This window comes from Leuciscus leuciscus, assembly GCF_965113295.1.
Source record: "Leuciscus leuciscus genome assembly, chromosome: 16".
NCBI lineage: Eukaryota > Metazoa > Chordata > Actinopteri > Cypriniformes > Leuciscidae > Leuciscus > Leuciscus leuciscus.
In genome coordinates this window covers 3896219-3917673 of record NC_138740.1, presented here as the reverse complement: position 1 = coordinate 3917673, position 21455 = coordinate 3896219, and the positions used below count along the sequence as shown (strand labels likewise).

General features: G+C 37.9%; 1 protein-coding gene and 1 long non-coding RNA gene across 3 annotated transcripts in view; one reads left to right on the top strand and one right to left on the bottom strand.

Annotated features, from left to right (window-relative positions):
- Positions 1-1105: 1105 nt before the first annotated feature.
- LOC309478058 lies at positions 1106-20019 on the bottom strand. Its single transcript, XR_014198795.1, has 2 exons — positions 19877-20019; positions 1106-1245 (listed from the first exon to the last, which is right to left on the bottom strand). It is a non-coding gene; the product is annotated as an uncharacterized lncRNA (long non-coding RNA).
- The window catches only part of camk2a (calcium/calmodulin-dependent protein kinase II alpha), a 53774-nt gene continuing 35591 nt past the window's right edge, over positions 3273-21455 (top strand). The window contains exons 1-2 of one of the 2 annotated variants that reach the window (XM_082141339.1): positions 3273-3559; positions 5362-5456. In XM_082141339.1, coding sequence (XP_081997465.1) covers positions 3498-3559; positions 5362-5456 — 157 coding nt within the window. In that variant the 5' untranslated portion in view covers positions 3273-3497. The remainder of the gene's footprint in view (positions 3560-5361; positions 5457-21455) is intronic. The other variant, XM_082141340.1, reaches the window with a different exon arrangement.

Sequence of the window (21455 nt, the reverse complement as noted above, 5' to 3'; positions counted from 1 at the left end):
CATTTATGTGGTTTTGTTTTATTAATACAGTGTATACTTTTTTCTTGATATACCCCGAAAGAATGGAAGTGAAATGTGACAACATGCCCCATAGGTGGGGTACATTGTAACATGACCATATGACAGCTTAAAATGCTATCTGATCTAATAAAAAAAATATACAAGACAAACTAAAATATTTTCTCAATAAAATACAATTATTAACTTTTTCATGTAAAATAATGGCAATTTTTAATAATTAAAAGAAATTTTTTTTTGAGTGTGTCAACGAACACACCAGAAAACAAAGCTATACAACATAGTTCAAAACATAATAATAATTAATAATTTCTGAACATTGACTCTCAGTCTTTATTCACCTTTTTCTAATGTTTTCTCAATAGAATTCATAAAAGTATAGAATTTAATAGCATAGTTTTAATAGGGGCTCATTGTAACGCAGTGTGACAACATGCCCCACCTGCACAACTGGGATTTAAACACTGCTAGTGTCTTCTGCTAGTTAGCGAAGCATTAAAGAACCATAGCAACTGTTAAATAACATATTGGAGATTAAAATAATATCAGATTTGTCTAATTTAAAATAAACACCAAAAATAGAGATGAGAAGAAATTTACTTTTGCTATGGTTAAATAAATGTTCAGTGATATCTTCCAAAGATTTCTGAATTTTTGCACAATTTTTTCTCTATATAGTGTTGATATGGCAATTAGAAAATACACTAAGTTTTGTAATTTGTAATGCTAACATGTGTGGAAGTAGGCCTTTTTAAAACAAGGGTGTTACAACTAGCCCCGCGTTAGGTTGTGCCCCGCTCTCCCCTACATCGCAAATACACTGAAATGTTTGCCTTCGCACCATAAGTTGCAGAACCATTCATTTTCTGTAAAGAATGCGCATTTTTCCCACCACAGCTGGAAACTTTCTCGGACCCATACTTTTCTCTGTACCGTTTCCATTACGGCATCGGTCCACATAATTGGTACTTTGTCAAATGTACCCCGACTGAAAAATGTTTTTAAAAGAAAACCCACTTCAGGCCGACTTTGCACCGGAGCCATCCTTTGTTTTTGTTGTTGTTTTTTCACGGGAATGCGAGAGCCGATCTGTTATCCAGATACAGAAGCCACTTGATGTGGACAGGTGTAAACGCACCGTGTCCTGATTGGCTTATGATCCGATCTGCTTGATCGGATCACGGTGATCGCATGTTAATGCCAAGTGTAAACGCAGCCCAAGACAACCTGCACTCTCCACCCAATGAAGTAGCTTAAGTTATATGTACAGTAATTCGACCCACTGTACTCAAATATTATCACGACCATCCTACAGCTGGCCACCTTCATTTTTAAATTCATTAATATAAATATTCAACGTTTTATGTTTTAAACATCAAAACATTATTACAGCATGTGTAGCTGCAGGTTAAATGCATTCATGTCCCTCTGAGCTGCATTAAACAGTCTGAGTAAACGCCACTTCAGATGCAGCTTCTGTGTTTCCTCTGCATTGCAAAGATAAATTTAGTTGATACTGATTTCATGTGTTTGGTAACAACCGTATAGTGTCTTATTATTCTAATTGGATATATTAAATATAAAAATGAACACAAAAGATTATGCATATGTTTATGTAGGTTAGAAAAAAACCTTTATAACGGTAAAATGGCTATAAAAGTTAAAAATAAATGTAAACTTTTTGGAAAAATATTATTTCTGTCACTGCTGCGAACTGACCACCGCACAGAATATGAAGAATAACACTTTGTGAGTCAGCTGTTCACGGCAGTCCTAAACCTGCCAAGGAACCAACACAAACACTCTCAGCAAAATACTGTCTAATTATCATTATCGAGAAAATCCCAGAAAATATCGAGATACAATGTTTTGTTAATATCGCACACCCCTAATGGACTCCAACACCTGCGAGGACTTCAAAATCTGGATCAACATGCACCAATGCAAAAAAAAATCTATATATCCTAATAATTTTTTAACAACATGTTTTCATTACTTTTATGAGCTCATTGTTTTTGCCTTAAATTAATACATTGTTTAAATGAATACATCACTGCTTGATTTGTATACATCATTTCTGAAATACATAACTTGGACACAGTCACCTGTAATAACAGATCACTCTAAATTGTAATGTAGACTCATGCATTTTCTGTAAAGCTGCTTTGAAATGATATGTACTGTGAAAAGCGCTATACAAACAAATCTGAATTTAATTTAATTGAACATTTTATTATTTGTGAACCACTGGCCTAGTAACCTGACCCTATGAGCCACCTTGGGTAAACTGTGTATTTTTACTCACTATTTTTCCCTCTATATCCTGTATCTCTTTAATATTTAGATAGAGAAAATGCCAGACATCATTAAAGGTGCTCTAAGCGATGTCACGCGTTTTTTAGGCCGAAACATTTTTTGTCACATACAGCAAACACCTCCTCACTCTCCGCTAGCTGCCTGTCCCCTGAACACACTGTAAAAAAACACGGTCTCTGTAGACCGCCCAGGCTCTACAAACGGCAACAAAAACAAACTGGCCCAGCCTGGACCACGAAACGTAACAAACAGTGTTCCAGCCAATAACCGACAAGAATGATTTGGGGTTGGGGGTTGGGGTTGGGGTTGGGGTTGGGGGTTAGTGCGCGTGCACATGAAGGGGTGTGGGGGAGAAAGGAAGCATGAAGAGGGAACTTAGCTAGAGGACAGATGTCCTAGACAATGACAACGACTAACGTTAGAATTATATTCTCTTGAATTTTGATATGGCCGACACACGACCAAAGAGATGACGTTCCGATGAACAAATAGCAAAGAAGTATATTGTTAGAAGGAAGCATGGAAGGGAGGGGACGGGATGAGGAGGAGGGAGGGTCGAGCTAGCCTCCGTTTTGTTTGACAATACTTCGAACGTCAACAAGAAGTGACGTCACCCAACATCGCTCAGAGCACCTTCAAATCTGCATGCAGGGGAATTTCTACTAATGAGTAATGTTATACACTAGTGATTACAGGCCCTACTAATAACATCTCGAATTAGTTAAAAGATATGCTGCAAAGGTTGCATTTGAACGAAGGGATTTTTAGGTAAGAAGTGAACTTTCCCCATCATTTTATCCGAGAGCCTTTCAAACAGCTATTTTGGACATCTATTCATACAGTAAAAGCAGACTGCTGTGAAGTAACAGTGTGATGCACACTGAAGGTGTGTGGGTGTGTTTTACTGTCTGCATGGCTTCATGTGTGTGAGCATGTGAGGAGAGGAGGAGGATGCGGCTGCCATGGTAACGAGGGCTGTGTATGGAGAAGAGCAGCCAGTCGCAGGCAGCCACAGAAAGATCTATCTTTTTTTTTTTTTTTTTCATTCCACTTCCACTTTTCCGATATAGAAAACGATCTCCAGACCAGGCGTTTGATCGCGCTTCTGTTCCTCCTGCCTGACGACACTCTCATCAGACGCAGGAAACACACACACTTCAAGGATGGCAACCATCACCTGCACACGCTTTACTGAGGAATACCAGCTGTTTGAGGAACTGGGAAAGTAAGTTGGAATTGCTTCATTTCTTTAAACCAACGTGACATGTTTGAGATGGCCAAAGATGTTATTTTCAATCAATAAAAAAATTCAATTATTTTACAAATCAGCTAATGTTAAGAGTTGTAATTGTTAAACATCTTGTCCCTTAAAGAATAAGGACAACATATCTGGAAAATGTCCTCGATAGATTCTAAAAGGACGGCAAATCCACTTTCCAGTTTAAATTGAAACCAGTTACAAGGCAAATTTTGGTTTGAATGTTTTAGGATATTATGAAATCAGTGCAGTCAGGATGTTTGGAAATGATCCATGGGTATGTACTAACTTGAGAACGCACACAACGCAACTTACATTACATAACATAACAGGCAGACATTGGCTGAAGGAGATCCACTGAGGAAATTACCTAAAAGTTCAGATGCAAGATATGATGAGCGATTCTAACATTATGCATTAACAGTACAGTGAAATGATCTTATGCTTACAAAGAGCGCATGCTGAAGAAGAAGAATCCCTGTCTAGTGTCTTTTTTTATTTAATTGTAGTCAGAGCCTAATTAAGTTGCAGTCAGCAACCTAACTGGGTTTTGCAAAATTCAGTGACTGCTCAATGCAAAAGAAGAAACATAATATACTGACTGCACACAACTCATTAACAACATCGAGATGAACATTCATCTTTAAAGATGGCAGAAGAGAAATCAGAAAATGCCATATATATGCTCTCAAATCAAGAAAATAAGTATACAGTGCACTCGCTCAGGAAAAAATGCTGTAGTACAGAGTGGGTGGATGGAAAGAGGGAAGCAAGCAGATATATGTATACACACACACACACACACACACACACACACACACACACACACACACACACACACACACACACACACACACACACACACACACAACACACACACAGTATATTGCCAAGTAAGACATGTTCCTGGGTCAACATATTTTGTTGATCCTGGAACAACATTCCTGTCCAAAAATGTAGTCCTAACCCCATCCCTACCCCTAAATCTAACCCTACCCATAAGTTATTCCTAAAATCAGAAGGAAATGATAGATTAATGACACTGGTGTAGAAGCACATAACCCTGGTTCTAAGACTAAACTTGACATAAACTATAAACGTGTCCCTCAAATCTGACTGGTTGACTAGAATGTTGTTCAGGGATAAAAATAAAAAAATTATAATTTTATTATCCAGGAACATGTTGTACTTGGTGAAATCAGGTTCACCTCATATATATCTATATATCTATCCATCTATATCTATATAACACAATACAATGAAATGAAATTGTTGAGCAATCGGACTGTTATACACTATAAAATGTAGATATTCGTATATCAATGCATGTAGTGCCAGTAACAATGCCCTGAAATGTTGAGGCAGAAGTACAAAAAAAAATCTGCTTGCTTCCCTCTTTCCATCCACCCACTCTGTACTACAGCATTTTTTCCTGAGCGAATGCACTGTATACTTGTTTTCTTGATTTGAGAGCATATAACACCTCTACAGAGATGGGTCTTCAACTCCATCTGGCCTTGTGCCCACTGCTCTACTCCCACATACACCCTCATACTGAACACACACACACACACACACACACATCTTTTTCTGTGGGCAGTCAAACCGCTTACATAATTGCCTTTGTGGGTGGCAATTCAATTCAGACATTGAAATATTGCATAATTCAATATATTACTGCTTGCCTAGCAGGTAAACCTGCCTTTCTTTCTTGAAGTTTACATTCACAGAAACATGCAGACATTGCTTCCATGTTCTCTGATTTTTAGGGGAGCCTTTTCTGTGGTGCGAAGATGTTTGAAAGTTCTCTCAGGGCAAGAGTACGCTGCTAAGATCATCAACACAAAGAAGCTGTCGACTCGGGGTAGGTGCACAGATTAGTTCAAATGCATTAATACCCGCTCAAGGATCAGGTCTGTAAGCAATCAACAGAACATCAACAGTGGACTCGATTTACAGTTGATTTATTGCCAGTCTATAGATGATCTGTAGTCAGTCTAAAGACCCCATTTGATTGACTCATTCTGTGTTATCTGGAACAGGAATTACTTAAAGCGATAGTTCACCCAAAAATTTTAATTCTGTCATTAATTACTCACGCTCATGTCGTTCCAAACCTGTAAGGCTTTCTTTCATCTTCAGAACACAAATGAAGATATTTTTAATCAAATCTGATAGATTTCTGTCCCCCCAGCTACAAAACTACCACTTTGACGCTTCAAAAAGTTCATAAAGAGATTATGAATTGAGTGGTTTAGTCCAAATTTCTGAAGAGACACAATCGCTTTATATGATGAACATATTTAATTTAGGCTTTTATTCACATAAACATTCATCAACTCACACAACAGTTACGGTTAACGTAAGCTTAAGCATGTTCGCTTGAAATGTGAGAACCAATGAGGTTCATTCTCATGTTACGCAGCACGTTTGAGCTTCTGCAAGAACTAATGAGGTTCATTCTCATGTTACGCAGCACGTTTGAGCTTCTGCAAGAACTAATGAGGTTCATTCTCATGTTACGCAGCACGTTTGAGCTTCTGCAAGAACTAATGAGGTTCATTCTCATGTTACGCAGCACGTTTGAGCTTCTGCAAGAACCAATGAGGTTCATTCTCGTGTTACACAGCACGTTTGAGCTTCTGCAAGAACTAATGAGGTTCATTCTCATGTTACGCAGCACGTTTGAGCTTCTGCAAGAACTAATGAGGTTCATTCTCATGTTACGCAGCACGTTTGAGCTTCGGCAAGAACCAATGAGGTTCATTCTCATGTTACGCATCACGTTTGAGCTTCGGCAAGAACCAATGAGGTTCATTCTCGTATTACGCAGCATGTTTGAGCTTCGGCAAGAACCAATGAGGTTCATTCTCGTGTTACGCAGCACGTTTGAGCTTCGGCAAGAACCAATGAGGTTCATTCTCGTGTTACGCATCACGTTTGAGCTTCGGCAAGAACCAATGAGGTTCATTCTCGTGTTACGCAGTACGTTTGAGCTTCTGCAAGAACCAATGAGGTTCATTCTCGTGTTACGCAGTACGTTTGAGCTTCGGCAAGAACCAATGAGGTTAATTCTCGTGTTACGCAGCACGTTTGAGCTTCTGCAAGAACCAATGAGGTTCATTCTCGTGTTACGCAGCACGTTTGAGCTTCTGCAAGAACTAATGTGGTTCATTCTCGTGTTACACAGCACGTTTGAGCTTCTGCAAGAACTAATGAGGTTCATTCTCGTGTTACGCAGCACATTTGAGCTTCTGCAAGAACTAATGAGGTTCATTCTCGTGTTACGCAGTACGTTTGAGCTTCGGCAAGAACCAATGAGGTTAATTCTCGTGTTACGCAGCACGTTTGAGCTTCTGCAAGAACTAATGAGGTTCATTCTCGTGTTACGCAGTACGTTTGAGCTTCGGCAAGAACCAATGAGGTTAATTCTCATGTTACGCAGCACGTTTGAGCTTCTGCAAGAACCAATGAGGTTCATTCTCGTGTTACGCAGCACGTTTGAGCTTCGGCAAGAACTAATGAGGTTCATTCTCATGTTACGCATCACGTTTGAGCTTCGGCAAGAACCAATGAGGTTCATTCTCGTATTACGCAGCACGTTTGAGCTTCGGCAAGAACCAATGAGGTTCATTCTCGTGTTACGCATCACGTTTGAGCTTCGGCAAGAACTAATGAGGTTCATTCTCGTGTTACGCAGCACGTTTGAGCTTCTGCAAGAACCAAAGAGGTTAATTCTCGTGTTACTCAACACGTTTGAGCTTTGGCAAGAACCAATGAGGTTCATCCTCGTATTACGCAACACGTTTGAGTTTCTACAATAACCAATGAGATTCATTCTCATGTTACGCAGTACGTTTGAGCTTCGGCAAGAACCAATTAGGTTCATTCTCGTGTTACGCAGCACGTTTGAGCTTCGGCAAGAACCAAAGAGGTTCATTCTCGTGTTACTCAACACGTTTGAGCTTTGGCAAGAACCAATGAGGTTCATCCTCGTATTACGCAACACGTTTGAGTTTCTACAATAACCAATGAGATTCATTCTCATGTTACTCAGTACGTTTGAGCTTCGGCAAGAACCAATTAGGTTCATTCTCGTGTTACGCAGCACGTTTGAGCTTCTGCAAGAACCAAAGAGGTTCATTCTCGTGTTACTCAACACGTTTGAGGTTTGGCAAGAACCAATGAGGTTCATCCTCGTATTACGCAACACGTTTGAGTTTCTACAATAACCAATGAGATTCATTCTCATGTTACGCAGTACGTTTGAGCTTCGGCAAGAACCAATGAGGTTCATTCTCGTGTTACGCAGCACGTTTGAGCTTCGGCAAGAACCAATGAGGTTCATTCTCATGTTACGCATCACATTTGAGCTTCAGCAAGAACCAATGAGGTTCATTCTCGTGTTACGCAACAGGTTTGAGCTTCTGCAAGAACCAATGAGGTTCATTCTGGTGTTACGCAGCACATTTGAGCTTCTGCAAGAACCAATGATGTCCAGTCTCTTTTTGAACTTTTTAAAGCGTCAAAGTTTCAGTTGTGCAGCTGTCAATGGAGAGGTAGAAAGCTCTCAGACTTCATCAAAAGGTTCTTAATTTGTTTTCCGAAGATGAACGAAAGTCTTATGAGTTTGGAACGACACGAGGGTGAGCAATTACAATGACAGAATTTTCAGTCATCATTTTTTTTTTTTTACGACTGTTTATAACTTTTTTTATGTTAGTTACATAAAAATGTAGATTGGTCTAATTTGATACAGAAAAAGAAAGACTGATTACCTCTAACTAACTGCTAGTTGGTCATACTAGTTCTTAACATAATGGATGGTTATGCAACTGGCCCCAAGTCATAGATCTTTTTTTACCTCATAACAATCATTCACTTTCATTTACATTTATTGACAGGGAGTTTCCTACACAAGAGAATTGCATGTATTGAGTTGTATGACGTATGAATGCTGTTTTAATGTCAAGTGCAAAGACAAATTCAGTATTAAACCCCAAAGTGCTCAAATGCAGATGTGGTGCCTTTAATAACATGTGACATCTTAGTTCAAATAAGTAGGAACTGTCAGGTATAAGCCCTGAACTTTCTAATTTTTCAACAATTTAATCAAGGTGGATATTTAACTGTTCCGTTCTTATTGTGAACTTTTGGAACTGAACTGGAGGGTTCGTGTGAAAAAACAGACAACTAGATGTCTAAATTATTAGAGTAGGACTGAAGATCTTGGAGTAGCCTAGGTACTATATATGCATTTGTCATTTAAAAAAAAAAATCTGTACAAATGGTGATTGTTGTATGATTGTCATAGCTGTAAAAGAAAGCCTTTTTTTCTCCCTGGAAGCTGATATTGTAAAAGCTGAAAGTCAAGTAGAGCAGTAGGAGGCAGTGATATACCCTGAAGGCAGCCGCACACCTCCTACACCATGTTGCCAAGCACACATCATATTATATGCTTCAAATAGTAGCTACTGTACTTGCATTGTTGTTTTAATGGGTTTTTAAACAATAGAGTGTGCATGAGATCCATTATTGCTGCTAATAGCTTCTCCATCAGTCTTCAATAGCCAACCATTTCAAGCACATCATATGTGTTTTTTTATTACTTTATAATAGTAATACATATTCTGTGAAGGTATATTCAATTTTGTACCTGTTTCTGTGCATGTAAAAACAGAGTACATTTGGTGAGAAAATTATGTGAAAATCTCCAGAAGAGGGGAAGAAAAATCATTCTGGTTTTTTTTCCTGTTCAGAACATGGCAGTGGTAGCAACAAATACTGGCATCCTCGCACTCAAAAAAATAATTGCATAATATCTTCCAGAATTAAAACATAATTTGGTATCCGAATATGTATGCATGCAGTTGAACAAAACAAAATTACCTAATTCCACAGAGAAATCCTAAAATGACCTCGAAAATATTAATGATGCCTTCTAGAGCAAAGATATTCTTATTTACTTTGGAATTGAACTTTCTTTTGGTGAGTTGAAAGATTAATGAATTGAGTTTGAATAGAGAAAATGTTTATGTTATTGTTTGTACTGCAATGGGCATGAACAACAGAAACAAAACCAGAGAATTATCTGAGGTCCGTGGACAGAATTAAGATGGACAACCTCAAGGCTCCAAGAGCATCTCCTGAGACCTTGCTTTTCCTGTTTCCACGTACTTAATGTTAGCAAGAAGGCACTGTAGCTGACCGCACTGGACGAGGCCACAAGAGGAAACTTGATAGAAGATTGCAGTGAAGAATCAGTGGTGGAGAAAGCACTTTAGCCCACTGTTTTTTGCACCGGCAAACAGCTTGCGCCATCACTCAAAGAAAGAGAGTTACGTGGTAATGGAAACCCAAGAGAACCCCACTGACTGGTATAAGAAAGCCAGACTGAAATTTGCCAGAACACACCTGAATGCACCTAAATATCTATCCACGTGAGAGGGGATGTTCGCGCAACCTTGCAAAACATTCCCTAAAATTTCTCTAAAGGTGACGAAAATCCCAAACCTTTACAGAACAATAGGGACGTTCCTACCTCTTGTGGTTATGAAAGTGCTGCAGTTCAAGGTTCCTTATATGATTTTATGGGGATGCTCCATTTTGTTTATTTTATGGTCACATAAGAACGTTACAAAGAGGACAGAGTTAACAGAATGTTCCCACGTGGTCCTCTGTTGGTCATATAATAACATTCCTGATATGTCTTTATTGGGACGTTTAGATAAACACGGAAATGACTGAAACCAGCTGCCTATTAGTGGGTACTGAATATACCCAGTACTCGGTACTACTGTTACAACTGAAATGCTGGTATCGTGCTGTAAAAAAAAAAAAAATCAGTACCGACTTGGTACCAAAGTACCTTTACTTTTGACAACCCTAGTCGAGACCTAGAGGGAACGTCCTATAGTAATGGTCCCCTAAACATTCCCAGAACGTCTTGAATGTTTCCTGAAGGTCCGCCAAATAACGTCTCCTAAACGTTTAAAGAACTCCACATCATGACCGTCTCGGAACATTCTGGGAACGTAACCATGCTGCGACGTCCTTGATACCAGCGGGCACATTCTGAGAACTTTCTGGGAACATTACATATCCAAATAAAATGTGGTCCCATAAATGTTCCGTAAACATCCTGAATGTTCCCCGAAGGTCCGCCAAATAACGTCCCCCAATCCTTTAAACAACTCCACATCATGAACATCTGGGAACATTACTAGGCGACTTCCTTGACACCAGCGGCGATGTTTTGAGAACGTCAAATTTCTAGCGGGTCCTGACAGATGAGACCAAAGTAGAGCTTTTGAGTAAACCATGCCATCACAGAAAACAAAATAAAGCTTTCAAAGAAAAGAGAAGGTTCCTTACAGTCAAACATGGAGGTGGTTCACCAGTGTTTTGGGGATGCTCTGCTGCCTCTGGCACTGAGTGTCTTTGTGTGCATGGCATCATGAAATCCAGTGAAAAGGGTATTTGGGGGCACAATGTTGGACAGAGTGTCAGAAAGCTTGGTCTCCATTGAAAGTCAAAGGTCTTTATGTAGGGCAAAATGCACCCAGGAATCACTCAAGACAAAATTCTGGACTGTTCGGCAATGAGTCTAGATCTAAATCACATTGAAAGCTTGTGGAGAGGTCTGGAAACAGAAGTTAAGGGAAGACGCCAATCTAATATGGGGGAACTGGAGCTGTTTGCACAAGAGGAGTGGGCCAAAATTACAGTAAAGCGGTGCAGAGAGCTTGATGATCATTTTAGAAAGAACTTAATTGCAGTTATTTTGACCAAAGGCTGTTCTACCAAATGTATTAAAGGGGTCTTGTTATGCTTTTTCTCTTTTTTTCAACATTAGTTGGTGTGTAATGTTGCTGTCTGAGCATAAAAAGATCTGCAAGGTTTCCAAGTTCAAAGTCCACTCCAAAGGGAGATATTTTATTTAACAGAATCCAGCAGAATCTACAGAATCTACAACGGCTCGTTTGGACTACAACACATTTTTTTCCGAGCTTTGTGAAGTCATAATGTTACTCATTTAAATAATCCCAGCCCACTGACTACGCAAAAAAAGTGGACAAGGCCTGGTTGAGCTGCTATAGAGAAGACAGTCGTCGTTGTCAAAGAGACGCTGTTTTTTCCACCCTGTTTCTAAAACTAATTTATTTCGACCTTCCTAAGGCTAACAAACCTATTAGTGTTGATATAGTGTTTACTGGAGCTTCTGTAAGCTCTCGCTTTTGTAAGACTGTTCACCGCACCTTAGGAAAATTAACCATGGTTTTGTGATTGATTACTGTTTGTATTACCATAGTTTTCAGACAAGTATCATGATTAAATGGTGTATAACGTATCTCAAATGTATAAGAAAATTAGAAGAAGAAAAAAACGGGGGAAAAAAACATACCCCTCTGAAGTGTCCTGTGAAATCCGTTCTGGACGATCCTCTTGTTTGTTACATTCTTAACTCTGAATCAGGCTTCAATTGGTTTGAATTTGACGCCATCCTTAATATTTACACCTGAGCAGATAAAACTCACAGTTATGGTAAGTGCCGTGACATTTCCCGAACACCCGCTAAATGCTGCCAATCACAACACACTGGGCCAGCAAACCAATCACAGCACATTTCAGAAGGAAGGGCTTCATCGAAACAGGAACTATACAGCATGTTCGAGACAGACTAGGAAGAGAGGAGCTGTAATAATGTAAAATATATAAAAAATAATGTGTTTTTTTAACTATCAAATATAAAAGCATATTCTAGTACACCCCAAAAACAAAATCAAGACTTCGTAAAAGGGCATAATAGGATCTTAATAAGTCTTGGGGGACCAAAATTTTGGTCAGTTCTGTCTATTTTCTTATTTAGATTAGATTAGATTCAACTTTATTGTCATTACACAAGTACAGGTACACACAGTATTTAAATCCATGAATTAAGTTCTGAATAAAAAACAAATATCCTGTAATATTGACAATCAAATAAAGTATTGTGGAGACCAAATACTTTGTTAAATTTAAACTTAATTTTAGATACAATTCTCTGTTAAACGGGGAAAAAAGTGCATGAGTGCCAATGAGTGTCAAATTTAGTGACATTACAGAGGCTTAAATCATACATTTCACATATAGATCTGACTAAAATAGCCAACATTATGTTTTCGGTTGACTGAAAGTGGATATCATGGGAAAGCCAGGGCTGTGTTTCTCAAAAGCATCACAATCTAAGTTGATTGTAGAGACCATTGGCTCTAATCTACTTTCGAGAAACGAAGCCCTGGGCAGTTTCCGCAGTGGTTATTGAAGGTAAACTAGTCTTCTAAGATGACTAGATCAGTAGTTAAGACATAACTTTAACTCACTCACAGACCCTATTAAACCAGTGACAGTGCACATAACTCGTTTATACGCACTAGTAGTTGATTTATGACTTATGACTCATGATTCATTATTCATAAACCATCCCTGTCAGTCATGGTGTTTGGACAGATCTGTTCTCTCAGTCAATCAACTTTAAAATGAATTGAATTGAACATTTTGTTTTTGTTTTTGCAAAAGGTTTCTAACCAGGGCAGGTTTCTGTGCATAAGGTGACTCTGAATATTAAACTAAATGCTTTATATCTTTATATTCCATAATTTCTCTTGCTTTCATCTCTATTCTAGCCTGTATTCAGAACAATCTTGGCACTTTGCATTATAGCCCGTCTCATGTTACTGCCTCCTTAACACGAATCACTTTGCTGTTAAGATGAATTACTTCACTTCCCTCATTTGTAAGGAACTTTCGATAGAAAAGTAAATAAATGTACTGTAAATGTAGCGAGAAGTATTCATGTGTCAGAGGAAAGGTGTAATCTACCTGACAGGTGTTCAAAGGATCACACTTCAGGCGACAAATCAAACCCTTATGCAAAAACATCTTATGTGTGACCCTGGATCACAAAACCAGTCTTAAGTCGCACGGGTATATTTGTGGCAAAAGCCAACAAAACATTGTATGGGGCAAAATTATCGATTTTTCTTTTATGCCAAAAATCATCAGGATATTAAGTAAAGATCATGATCCATGAAGATATTTTGTAAATTTCCCACCTTAAATATATTAAAAATATATTTTTGTGAGTGGATGCAGCACAATCGCCTATAGAAATGGACAACTTTAAAGGCGATTTTCTCAATATTTCGATTTTTCTGCACCCTCAGTTTCCAGATTTTCAAATAGTTGTATCTAGGCCAAATATTGTCATATCCTAACAAACCTAATATCAATGGAAAGATTATGTATTCCGCTTTCAGAAGATGTATAAATCTCAATAAAAAAAAAAATTACACATAAGACTGATTTTGTGGTCCAGGGTCACATGTAAGGAATAACTGACTCCAGACCATTTAATTATTGAAAAATATTTAATACTCTGCTGCCACCTTGACATTTTTTTCAATAATTTAAAGGTATGGATTGCTTATTCTGCTTATACGTACTACTCAAAACAAGTGTTTAGCGGTCTTTAAAAAGTCCACATTAAATTCAAAATAGTTAACATGTTTGGCAGAGCTAATGACTGTCATTCTGAAAGATGTCTAGCTGGATGAGAACAATATATGTACCAAGTTTGGTGACTGTGAGTTAAACTGGCTAGACCATTTTAGTCACAAGACGGCGCTACCGAACCAAACTCCCCCACTTCCCGCCACACTCATTTCTTAACTTTTTCTGTGATGTGTGTGACGAATTAGATTTAAAGCAAATCAATTATCTTTTTATTCAAGACATCAAAAGTTATTTTGCAGTTTAACATCAGCCGTGTCTCAATTTTTTTTTTCAGACCAAGTTTGACGTGATTCGGATAAATATTAAGTCTGTCGTAAATTAAATCCAAACTGGACAACCTCCTGTTGGATAGATGTAGTGAATGTCAGTGTAAAAGTGGAGGAAAAAACCCCACAGTGCCATCATGGACCTTTTAAAAAAAATCGTCACCACGATTTCAGTCCTTTGAATATCCTTTTAAATAGCACTTCTGAGGTACGATCACCCCTGTGTTTCTAATGTTAAACAAATCAGTGTTTCTCATTCTGTAATATCCTATATGTCATGTTCAATATGTAGTGTCACAATCTCACTCATTTTGGACTTTGTTTCTGTTTGCACTTTTCCCCTGTTGAGTTTGTTGTCATGGTTGTTAATTTGATTTCGTCATTCAGTTAAGGTGTGTGTCATTAATTATCCTCGTTTGCATGTATACTTAAGTTCCTCTGTTTCTGTTCAATGTTGTCGGGTCTCGTTTATATTAGATGTGTTGTATGCCGGTCTCTTTATGTGGATTATTGCTTGTGGATTTATTAAATACTGTCTTTTGCATTCATTATAGTGTTTGTGTGCACTCTACTAGGGATGGGCTAATTAAGCCTCATGAAGCACTGAGGCTTTCCCATGATTGTTCCGGGAAAAGATTCGAAGCATCAAGACTGTCGAAAACCTTACTCTTACTGGAAAGGTCACTCAGGGCAAGAGAGAGAAAACCAATCAGAAATACACACACACACACAAAAACGAAATATCGGCTACTAATAAAACAGGCAGTTATCCCCTACCTACCATTAATACCAATAAATATTCTAATCTTCAAACATCTATATAGATCTTAATCTTCAAACAGAAACCTACAGAGGGTACGTATGCAATTAAATCTGGAAGAGCAGCCAAGATATTAGTGACTCCCCCGCAGCCTCAGATGTGCAGTGCCTACTTGTATGATGCTGTGATACTGTTCAAGCTCAACTATAAAAAATGCATTGCTATCCCTAATTGGGGAAAAAAACTGAACTGCATTTATAAATATTTACAGTTCGTTTTTGAGTCGCCCCCAGTTCTTGCATAGGTTGACCAATCGCAGGCCAAGGAATTGCAGTCTGAAAGAACCCCCCCACCTGCTGAAGATTTCATCCTTAAAGATGTGACAAAGTCACAGTGTTTCTGTTTCGCAATGGGAAATGCACGATCCACTTTGTGAAACAGTCGGCCATAACTAAAGAAAGTACTACCATTGTTGCTATTCGAAAAGTGGCCCATCAGGTCGACCCCAAGCATATATATCCTGGCTCTTTCACTTCTGTCGAAGAAATCCTTGGGGTTTTATATTTGGGGGTTTATACTACTTCCATTTAGAACACGTTTCCAAACATTGTTACGGAAACAATGGCTTTACAAGGGCTTGACAAACTTATTGAGAAACTCGTTCGTCTCAGCCATTTACCAACTTCGGGCAGACAACACTGAAATGTTCACATTTCTCAATTAATTCCTCTGTCTCCCTAGCAGAGACAAAACTAGGAAATTCTAGGTTAATGGGGGTCTAATATTGGAAGCGACTGGCATATTTGAAGGTGTCATTCTCTGAAGAGGTTGCTACAAATGGAAAATGGATCACTGGGGTGCTGGTTTTCCTGAGATGAGCCACTTCCTATTTCCATTGCTCACCCCTTCTTTGTGGATGATGTTTCACAACTCCTTGCTCTAATTTGGCCAGTGATTCATGCATAAATGTTCAGAGTATATATCTTCAAATTGCTGACTCATTGGGTCGCCTTACAGCGAGAAGGTCCGCAGTTTGAATCCCAGGTGAGCCAGGCGTGTGTTATTCCTGTGATGGACTGGCCATCCGTCCAGGTTGTTTCCCTGCCTATACGGCCTGAAATATTGGGATAGGCTCCAGCATCCTCACAACCCTACATAGGAAAAGCGGTTTGGAGAATTAATGGATGGATGGACTTAAAGTCCCCCTGTAGTAAATTTTATCCCTTAAAACTCATCTTTGAAAAAAATCTTCATGCCTTAAAATATCTTGAATGTAACTCGACACCCTTGTCTTATTTAGTATATGTGGTTCTATGAATATGCAAATAAGCCCCGCCTCCACTCACTCACTCAGCTCAGAGATCCACTGGTTGATGATCACACGTTGATCTGATTGGTTACAAGGTAATTTGTGACGTCAGAAACACCAGCGATTTCAAACCGTGTTTTTGAGACTGTCTTTGGTTCACTGCAGTTTTAAGGAGAAAATACTCATCAATGGTGTCGACTTATGAACTTACACATGGTTTGTCTTATAGCATATTAAAAACACCACATAGACACATAAACAACATTAAAAACTGGGTTTTCACCACAGGAGGACACCGTATTGTAATGGTCTGATGAGACTACACACTATGTGTCAGTCAAGCTTTAAAGATTTTTGTAGCTGTAGGTGATTCTGTAATTTACATGCATATGTTTATAACTTTCTGTCTGATCAATGATAGAGGATCAGTAAAATTGTAAATGTTGCATTTAACTGATCATACAATGTTGTGATGGTATAGATAGATTGCTGCTTTAAATTCAGATCTACTAAGCTAGGTCCATATATAGCAAATGTCCCACATCATTGTTATTGATATATAGTAAAAAAAAATAAAAAATAAGAAGAAAAATGTGGGGGGGTAAAAAGCAACAGTTTCACAAATCTTTTAGAAAAAACTATTTTAAAAAACATTTCCATTCCATCATCATGAATATAACAAACACAAGATCTGAAGTCCAGTGAACTAAACCAGAGAAAGACTTAGGGCCAGACTTTTTGGCCCTGTTAAAAAACTATTATCAGGATTTACTAAAGACACACAGTGAAAAATGAGTGCGGCTGACCTTAATGCATATGCATTTGTTGAAGTTTACCTTTCAGACACAAAATGTATGTGAGGAGAGTTTTTAAATGAAACACACAAGGTGATTTACTAAGGTTTGCGCTTGTCAATTTGCACCGTTATTTAACGCCCAAAAAAGCATGTCTTAAACCAGACGCTAATTTGCGCTGCTCTTGGTAGATTGAGTTGGTCATTATGGAAATGATCCGACTGCGTTTGTGTTCTTGAATTGGCGCGTCTTCAGTAGATCACACGCAGAACTTTCCACTCCCATCGGCGCTTTTATGGGATTATAGCGCTTTCACGCATCAAAAACGTTTTATGCATTTTTGCCGTTCGTTTACACGAACTTTTGGGTGCTTGAAAACGCAAACTTTAGAAAACAGGTTTCAAAGTGTACGTTTTTGAAAACGGTCTCCGTGTAAACAACAAAAACAGGAATCTCTGAAGACGATGACGTCATGCTCATGCGTATTACGTGTTCAGTCTATAGTGTTTCATTGCCATCTACTGGCCTGGCAGCAGAATACAGCGTTTTTCGCGGATCCGTGTGAATGGATATTGTTTTGATAATGGTGTCGTCTGTACGTGGACTTCTCCATTTTAAGCATATCGTTGTCATGTAAACGTACCCTTAGTCTGCCCTAAATACTTCCCCTTCTCTGTATAATCAAAGTAACCAGCTGTCCACATTCCACACTATTAGTAGTGTAACTGAGAACTGGGGAAACCAAGAGGGAAAAATGAGCTTCCCAGACAGAAAACCTTGACACTGATTGCGTTGTGCCGAGTCGTTGACAGTAAATGATACCCAATTCTATGACAAATGACAAATGGATGAGGAAAGACTTATCATAAACACGTCCAACATTTTCCTTGCCCCAGTCACTTTTTACTTGCTTGCATGATCTTATCATCAGTGGGTTCATGGGAATGCATCTCAGGCCACAGGCAGGGAATACCCCAGACAGATGGCCAGTCCGTCACAGCTCTCTCTCTCTCGCACACACACACACACACACACACACACACACACACACACACACACACACACACACACACACACACACACACACACACACACACACACACACACACACACACACACACACACACACACACGCATTGGCACAGTTTAGTTTCTCCCCTTCACCAATGCTGCACGTCTTTGAGGAAACTCCTGGCTCAGTCGGGACTTGGGTTTTCCTGCTTTGAGGAAACATTGCTGTCCACAGAGCCATCATGATTTATTCATTATTCAAGAAGAGTTTTACCAATTTGCTTTTTCCAAATTTAACAGAGCATGTTTTCAAGAAAAGTCTAAACACAAGTCTTGGTGGCTTTAATGTATTCTCAAGTACAGATTACTTTGGAAAACTCTGTTTCAAGCACATTTTTGCGTGTATTTTTGTGTGTAAAGTAATGCTTATAAAATGCCTATTTTAAAACTAATACTTTATTATATTATATATATATTTAGTAATGTTTACTATAAGTATTTGGTAACACTTTACAAAAAGGTTCAATTTGTGAACAAAAGCCTTACAGATCATTTATTAATCTTAGTTATTACACATCATTATACAAATCAAAAGTTGTATCTGTTAATATTATTTAATGGACCTGAGCAACAGTTTTATTGATACTACATTAACAAAGATTTAATAAATACTGTAAAAAATGCTTATTGTTAGTTAATATTAGTTAATGCTTTAACAAACATTAACTAATAGAACATCTTTATAAAGTATTACCAAGTATTGTATTGCATTTTAATACTGATAAAATATCTGAACATGAGCCAATAACATTGACAGACATTTTACATAAATGAATTTGTTCACACTTTAGATTAGGGTCCAAGTCCCACTATTAACTATGACAGAATAAGGCATTAATATGTGTTTTATAAGTACTAATAAACAGCCAATATCCTAGTCATTAGCATGCTAAGCAACTAGTTAATGAGAATTAGACCCTAAACCCTTAATTTTTTTATTTATGTCTCAATTGTAAATATATTATAAATACATAAATAGATCAAACAAAAAAGGTAAGTATGAAACATAAGATCAATCTTCTGTCCACAATTCTTTTTTAGCCTTTAAAAGCAAAAGAAGTTAGATAAGATGGATAGATAAGGAGTTAGATAAGTTGAAATAGGTTATATAGTGATTATAAACTCCATTAAACTTTGTCTGGAGATATAAACTTCAGTCCAGCTCCAAAAAGCATATAGACCCAACCCATGTCCACACAGTGCTGGTGTTCGTATTTCATTTAACATCTGCCTATATGATGTTAATATGTGAAGAAATACACTTCAAGCCAATTGTTTTCAACACAGATGTACTTTTCTAACAAATCCAATCTCAGATGACTGCATTAGTTAAAGTCTCCCTGTGGTGAAAATCCAGCTTTTAATGTTGTTTATGTGTCTATGTGGTGTTTTTAATATGCTTTAAGACAAACCATGTGTAAATTCATAAGTCGACAGCATTGCTGAGTATTTTCTCCTTAAAACTGCAGTGAACCAAAGACAGTCTCAAAAACACGCTTTGAAATCGCTGGTGTTTCTGACGTCACAAACGACCTTGTAACCAATCAGATCAACGTGTGATCGTCAACCAGTGGATCTCTGAGCTGAGTGAGTGAGTGGAGGCGGGGCTCATTTGCATATTCATAGAACCGCACATACTAAATTAGGCAAGGGTGTCAAGTTACATTCAAGCTATGTATGACGATTTGTTTTTCAAGGAAAAAACTTTAATTATGTCATTTTGGTGATCAAAGATGAGTTTTAAGGGATAAAATGATTTACTGCAGGGGGACTTTAAACTGATTGTCTCATTGGCATGTAAACCCAACTTGGTTAGCTATATTAATAAGAGTTTAACTCAGTAACATGTTAACTTGGTTGTCCATAACAGACCTTAAGTTAGCAAATGTTTTCCAGAATCCTGCTATTATCCAGGAGTTAATAAAATCATGTTTTGTATTTTTTTAATCTTTGGATGATGCTAAGACACTAATTCATGCATTTATTTTTTCCTGTCTTATTGTAATATACTGGTGTATATCTAATACAAAATGCAGCAGCCAGAGTACCAATGAAACTAAAAAGGACAGAGTATTTTACACCGGTTTTAAAGAAGTTGCATTGGTTCCAGTTCACTATAGATTATTTTATTAATGTATAAAACACTGCATAATCTGGCACCTTTATATGTTACAGACTGTCTGTCAAGATTCCAAATTCTAGTTTAAGATCCTCTGTTCCTTTGGCACATATACAGTAAATCTTAAACAGTCTGGTGGTGTTTCTTTCACCCACTATTGTCTACCAAATGAAGTGAGAGAGGCAACTAGCATTCATATTTTAAAAGGCAGGTTAAGACAAATCTTTTTAAAGTTGCTTATGGGTATATTGTATAAAATTATGTGAACGTGTGTTTATTTTACCTTGTGAACCTTTTATGGTTGCTTTGGAGTATTTTTGTATTGATATTGTGTGTAATTGTATTGCCAAAATTTGTTTTTACCTTGTGAAGCACTTTAAGCTGCCTTTTATGTACAGTATGACAAGTGCTATACAATTAAAGTTTATTATTATTACTATCAATAACTTGATAGTAAGAAACCTTTATTAACCTGCACCATGACTTCAGAAAGTTAACTACTGAATGTCTTAATAACTGAGTATTGTTGATCTCCTTCCTTAAGTAAAATTCCCTAAAGTGTCGGAGGAAAAACTTCCATTGGGCAAGCCTATCTGTATTTTGCTGCTCTCTTAAGAAAATAGGTATTAATCGAAAACCATTACATGTGTCAGAAGCGCCTGACGAACACACAGCCTCAAAAGGACGGCTAAATGTAATCCACCGGAGAGTTCTGCATTTGTGCATCATCCAAATGAGTAGGATGACACTGCAGTGATTTCAGCACTTCTCAGAGGAAATAACCTTATTGTGCCCACCCAAATCAAAGTTTCTTTTCAAAGTAGAGATATCTGAATATTCTTCCAAAAAGTTAGTATTATTAAATAAAAAAATGGTAATGTTTTGCCAAAACTGACAAATGTGAAAATTAACTGAAGATTCCACATTTTCCACACAGCTCCAGATAAAAAGTAAAGCATGCATTTTCTTTGAAACATATATTTTTTCTTG